Source organism: Quercus lobata, chromosome 4 (assembly GCF_001633185.2).
Source record: "Quercus lobata isolate SW786 chromosome 4, ValleyOak3.0 Primary Assembly, whole genome shotgun sequence".
In the NCBI taxonomy this organism is placed as follows: domain Eukaryota; kingdom Viridiplantae; phylum Streptophyta; class Magnoliopsida; order Fagales; family Fagaceae; genus Quercus; species Quercus lobata.
The window spans coordinates 27045362-27051715 of NC_044907.1; the positions used below are offsets into that span (position 1 = coordinate 27045362).

General features: G+C 42.9%; 1 protein-coding gene across 1 annotated transcript in view; it reads left to right on the top strand.

The window, feature by feature from the left end:
- LOC115984924 (disease resistance protein RPP2B-like) overlaps positions 1–6354 on the top strand; it is a 14509-nt gene continuing 8155 nt past the window's right edge. The window contains exon 1 of the mRNA XM_031107907.1: positions 1–48. Within this exon, the coding sequence (XP_030963767.1) occupies positions 1–48 (48 nt within the window). The remainder of the gene's footprint in view (positions 49–6354) is intronic.

The window sequence follows — 6354 nt, forward strand, 5'->3', positions numbered from 1 at the left end:
ATGGCCAAGCGCCACATACGGAAGTCCAAGTTACCAGCACCACCCAGAGTAAGTCATCCAACTCCATGGATGACCAAGGTACATTACATTTGAAAAAAAAAAGGAAACTCTCTCAAAACACCTTGTCCAACAAATGTAAGCTATTCCAAAGGAGAGTCTCTTCCAAATGAGGCTCTTCCAAAGGAGACCTATAGGGATAACCCCTTTACTTAATTACTAAGACTCTTCTAGTGGGAGATTGTAGGAAACTAGCATTAAAAAACTAACTATTCAGTTAGTTGGCCCCGTTTGCAAAGTATTTGTGATTGTAACAACTCGAGCCTTAGAGGGTCGATTTAGAGGCTCTAAATCGACCCTCTAAGGCTCGGTTTACCTGGTTTTCCATGCCAAAAATCCACGTGGACTACACGCGGAAATCGAGTGTCTGAGACTCGATTTCCACGTGTACTCGACGTAGAAATCGAGTCTCAGACACTCGATTTCTACGTGGAGAACACGTAGAAATCGAGTATCAGACACTCGATTTACTGAAAGTAAAGTCGAGTCTCTAGGACTCGATTTTTACACGTTCACGTCTTGGTCGTCCATGTTTTTTGTCTTTTGCGTGCAGAGAATAGCTGACTATGGGTCTGTGTTTTTGAGTGGCTGACCTGCCTAGTGTTTTGTTTTTGGTCTCTTTTGGCTGTGTAGTGATTGGTCATGTCAATGTTTATTTTGTTTTTGAGTGGTTGACCAGGTCAGTCAGTTTGGTCTCTTTTGGGCTGTGTAGTGATTGGTCATGTCAATGTTTATTTTGAACGTGCAAAGCATCAGCCTACAGTGTTTTGTTTTTAGTCTCTTTTGGGCGTGCAGAGAATATCTGACCAGCCTACTGTGTTTATTTTGAATGTGCAAAGCTTATAAAGAAAAGTCTGACCAGCACTGTTTTGGCATTGGTCATATCCGTGTTTTATTTTTAGGTGATTGGTCAGTAATAAAAAACTCTCACACAACCTCTCACACAACTCTCAGAAAATATTTTGACTGCCTCACACAACTCACACCTTCAGCAACTTCTATCACAAAACCTCTCTCTCAACAACTCTCACAAAACATCATACAACTCTCATAAACTCTCATACATCAGCAGCAAAACATTGCTCCTCTCACTCTCATACAATCTCAACAGTATATTTGCTCATCCTCATGTCAAGTAAGGGTCTCCTCCTCACTATCTAGTTGGTTGTTTAGTGTATATAGCTGCTTTAAAAAGTGTTGCTTGCATTGAATTTGTCATGCCATTTCTTGATAAAATATTTGTTTGTATTAAATATTTATATTTGTTTCCTAATAAGATATTTGTTTGTATTAAATATTTATATTTGTTTCCTGATAAGATATTTGTTTGTATTAAATATGTATATTTGTTTCATAATATTATTACTTTTTTTTTTTGAGTAACCGGCCTGGAAGCCCAGGCAGGGCTCCTTATGTATATTAGTTGGTTGTTTAAATATGTGTATATATATTTATATTTATATTTATATATTTATACAACTATATGTTTAAATATTTATATAAATATATTTGTATTTATATATTTATACAACTAAATGCAAATATAAATATAAATATATATTTATATAAATATATAGATTTATATTTTTATATATATATATATATATATATATATATTTGTAAGGACAAAATTCTCTGGCGGCCCAATAAGGATGTTGGGCTCGCACATGAAAGATCCCTCACAATATAATTTGTAGAGAGTGGGCTTGAAAAGCTAGCCGTTGGTCACGGGGCGGTGCCCGGTCCTGGTTTTGGAGGGATTCCTATAGAAAAAAGGAGTTGGGCTTGAACATTTAAGCCCTAAGACGTCGCACCCTATGGGATGGGACTCCTCGGAGTTGATTCGAGGAGCACTGAGGCCTTATCCCGGTTATCCAACGACGGACTTTCTTCAGTGAAGTCCGGTGTTGTTGAGATGTTCTCCCCCATGTGATCTTTCTTTTTCGGAGGTGGGATGAGATCTCCCTTAGATTCACTTACTTTCTTATTTTATACTAACTTGCATTCGCTGTCCTTCGTCCACGTGTAGGGTCAATCTTTACAAAAACTGACATTTGTCCCATCAGTCCAATCCCGGAATTGTTGGGGATGGTTTGATAAAGCTGCAAGGTACGGCTCTGTCAGGCGCTGGGTCTTATCTGGAAGGGTAGTAAGGATAACTTCTCCAAGATATTTTGGATCTCCTTACAAATTCGTCCCTATACCAGTTTTACCCCTTTATTCCGGTGGGGTTCTGGATCTGCCGAGGACCAAACTGTCCTCGGCTGCCTTCCAAAATTGTTTTGTGCTCTGTATTGTAGAGCTTGGGCCACAGCTCTCCTCGGATTGGGCCTTCGGATTTTCCAGGAGCAATTGGGCTTGGCCCTTAAATTATTGGGCCCCACAATAGCCCCTCAAAACCCTTCTATCCGACTTCCGGGTTGGAAAGGAGGGTTTTGGCAAACCCGGGCCCTTAATATGGCTTGTTTAGTTCAACCCCGCATTTATGTGAGCGGTTTTCCACCTATCCAGGAAGTTAGCCGGTTTTCAAGGGATTCCGTTTAATCTGCTCGTGATCTACTCCTGCCGCTTGGCTGTCCCAGACGCGCCCTTAATGAATCATCTTTACGAGGCTCATTTATATCCGGCGGCTCATCTGATAAGGTGGGGAAATGGAACGGACGCCTCTTTTTTCTTCAGATTCCTTTGGGAAACTTGAATGCATTTAATACCCTCCGTTTTGCCCTTCCTATAAGAAGGCAAGCAGGAGGCCATCACTTTCGTGCAGACTCCTCTCCTTCCTTCTGAGATCTGAAACCCGTAGCCTCCTTTAGCGCCTGCTTAGCCCGTTTGTTATACACCATATCAGTACACGCCTACCATAACGAACGATGAAGGAACCATGCCCCTCCTCAAAACACCATGTTCCGATAAAGCTTGAAATGGCTCGATCGGGGCAAGGGTGGCGCAGACTTAAGATCTGTCCCGCCTCTCTTTCAGCCAAAATCCGAAGCAGGGGCTCGTCATGTCGAATTCTCGGCGTGACTGAGTCGAGAACACCCAATATCAGCACCACTCGGCTCCTCACGAGCGTACCTAACATGGCACCAGTGTGTTAGGAGTCAGGGCTGAGGCAGGGGCGAAGTGCTTCTGCTTCTCCCTCTCTTTGCTCACTGGTGCCCTCCTCCGTCTTCCTCTTATAGTCTTCCCAGCACCAGTTCCGCCCTGGTGCTGTCCTTCTCCCTCTTTTGCTCCTCTCTTTGTCCTTTCATTTCTCCCCCTCTTCTTCTCCTCCTTCTCTTACTCATGTCCTCCATCTTCTTCATTGATTTCTTCCTTACTATTTCCTTCTTCTTCGTTCTTTTTTTTTTTTGAAGTGAGTTCTTCTCTTAGTATGAGCAACAGTGAGGCAGAGATTGGAGAGACTTTGAAGACAAGTTTAAAAGGCGCTTGACCGTTTGCTTATCTGTACTGTGGATGTTAGTGCTGCTTCGGCAGCCCCTCTTTTGTATAGGCTTGTTGAAGCCCCTTTTTGTACATTGTAATGATTTTTCATATTAATAAAAGTTGTTTCTATTTCATTTTGCATGTTTTGTCTCTGTTTTATAAATTTGTAAGCGCCGCTCGGCACAATAATATAGCATCTAAATCAATGACGACTAAGACCAAAATACTTAATAATAAAAAGATGTTGCCATAACTTTAATGGAAGTGCTTGGCATAATAAGGCAGACCAATAAAAAGTAATACTTACCCCCTTGGCTTTGGTCCGAGGACCATGCAAGGCCTTGGTTATGTTCAGAACTCGTAATAATAATAATTTTTTGTACTTGGTTTCCCCATAGGCTTGAGTCCGAGGACCATACAAGGCCTTGGTTCTGCCCCAAAACTTGTAATAATAATAATTTTTTGTACTTGGTTTCCCCATAGGCTTGAGTCCGAGGACCATACAAGGCCTTGGTTCTGTCCAAAACTTGTAATAATAATTTTTTGTACTTGGTTTCCCCATAGGCTTGAGTCCGAGGACCATACAAGGCCTTGGTTCTGTCCAAAACTTGTAATAATAATAGTTTTTTGTACTTGGTTTCCCCATAGGCTTGAGTCCGAAGACCATACAAGGCCTTGGTTCTGTCCAAAACTCGTAATAATAACAATTTTTTGTACTTGGTTTCCCCATAGGCTTGAGTCCGAGGACCATACAAGGCCTTGGTTCTGTCCAAAACTTTATGCTCTCCCTTTTTTTTTGCACTTGTCTTTCCTCAGGTGTCTCATAAGCTGCCGAGCAGGAAGTTGTCATCGGCAACGGTTATTCCTTGGTGTGGGCATAGTCCGTGGGCTTCCATGCAGAACGGGCCTGGGCCGCGAATTTATTAGGCCCACAGATTTAGAGGCATTTCCGTAATCTTTGGTCACGCGGTACTTTTTGGCGTCCCAGTATTCGAGGTGCGCCTTCACGAGGCTTCCTTTAATCTCAGGGTTGCAGACGGCATTGGAAATCGAGCGGAGACATTTTGTCGGTAGCGTCCTTGGGCACGCTGCTGTGAATAAATGCCATCACCTCATCTTTTAAATAAATAGGAGAGAAAGTTGCTTTGCCTTCGCACAAATTCTTCAGTCTCTCCTCCTAGTACATCATGTTTGAGGCGAGGATTGGGGCAAAGGAGCTCTCTCCGCCACAAAAGCGTCGTGTCTTCCTGAGACTCCAGATAGTGAGGTACGGGCCAAGGAGGCGTAGACTCAAGAGAATATTTCAGTTCGAGAGAGGGGAAAGGATGTTTCTCCCTCTTTTAGTCAAAATCCGAAGCAGGTTCTGGTCATGCCAGATTTTTGGTATGTCCGAAGAAGGAATTTCCGCCATCAGCGCCGTTTGCCTTGTAGCAGGCAAATTTCTGCGGGGGCTTCCCAACTTCCGGCTCCCTGCATCTTTTCTGTAGATGGTGTTAGCCTGAGGTCAGGTTCTTTGGCTGCCTGAGTTATGGGCATGTAGAAGCGTCGAGGAATAGTTTCCTTAGACGACATCTTGGAACAGTAGCCAACCTCTCCTCTGAGATATCTCCTCGGCATCATCTTCACTCTTTTGTACTTTTCTTTTGCTTACGCAGTTAACTCTAATGTAAGCTGGTTTCAGCTTTTATTGTACACTGTACTGTTCTTTTGTCTTAATAAAAGATGTGTTTATTTCTTTATACATACTTTTTTTTTGCAACAACCACTTTGGGTCTGAATATTGAGTCTAAGCCTGCCTTTAACAATATTCTGGGCGGAAGAACACTTTAATACAAACCCTTATTAGTTTAAACTCGCAAATATTATCAAGTATAACAATGGTAATTCTCAATAGATTGAATTCATGGAACTAACCGAGATAGCTGCTGAGCGCTGTGTGATGCACGCTAGACGAATATCCGAGAGAGCAGCCGAGCAGCGATGGACTTGGATCGTGCCCTTGGGGTAACATACTGTGCCGTATCGTATCAGCCCCTTTGGCACTGGGGATCTGAGGGTAGACCGGGGAACCCGTGCAATTAAAGGATTGACCCAACTGTTAACGAGAAGTTCTCTTCGGATGGATTTTGAGGTTTATATGCCATAGTAGTTTCTTTCTCTTTTTTTTTTATAGTTGGTTTCCCCATAGGCTTGAGTCCGTGGACCATGCAAGGCCTTGGTTCTGTCCAAAACTTGTGATCTTTTTATGTACTTGGTTTCCCCATAGGCTTGAGTCTGAGGACCATGCAAGGCCTTGGTTCTGTCCAAAACTTGTGATCTTTTTATGTACTTGGTTTCCCCATAGGCTTGAGTTCGAGGACCATGCAAGGCCTTGGTTCTGTCCAAAACTTATGATCTTTTTATGTACTTGGTTTCCCCATAGGCTTGAGTCCGAGGACCATGCAAGGCCTTGGTTCTGTCCAAAACTTGTGATCTTTTTATGTACTTGGTTTCCCCACAGGCTTGAGTCCGTGGACCATGCAAGGCCTTGGTTCTGTCCAAAACTTACGATCTTTTTATGTACTTGGTTTCCCCATAGGCTTGAGTCCGAGGACCATGCAAGGCCTTGATTCTGTCCTGATCTTTTGATGTACTTGGTTTCCCCATAGGCTTGAGTCCGAGGACCATGCAAGGCCTTGGTTCTGTCCAAAACTTATGATCATTTTGTGTACTTGGTTTCCCCATTGGCTTGAGTCCGAGGACCATGCAAGGCCTTGGTTCTGTCCAAAACTTGTGATCTTTTTATGTACTTGGTTTCCCCATAGGCTTGAGTCCGAGGACCATGCAAGGCCTTGGTTTTGTCCAAACTTATGATCTTTTATGTACTTGGTT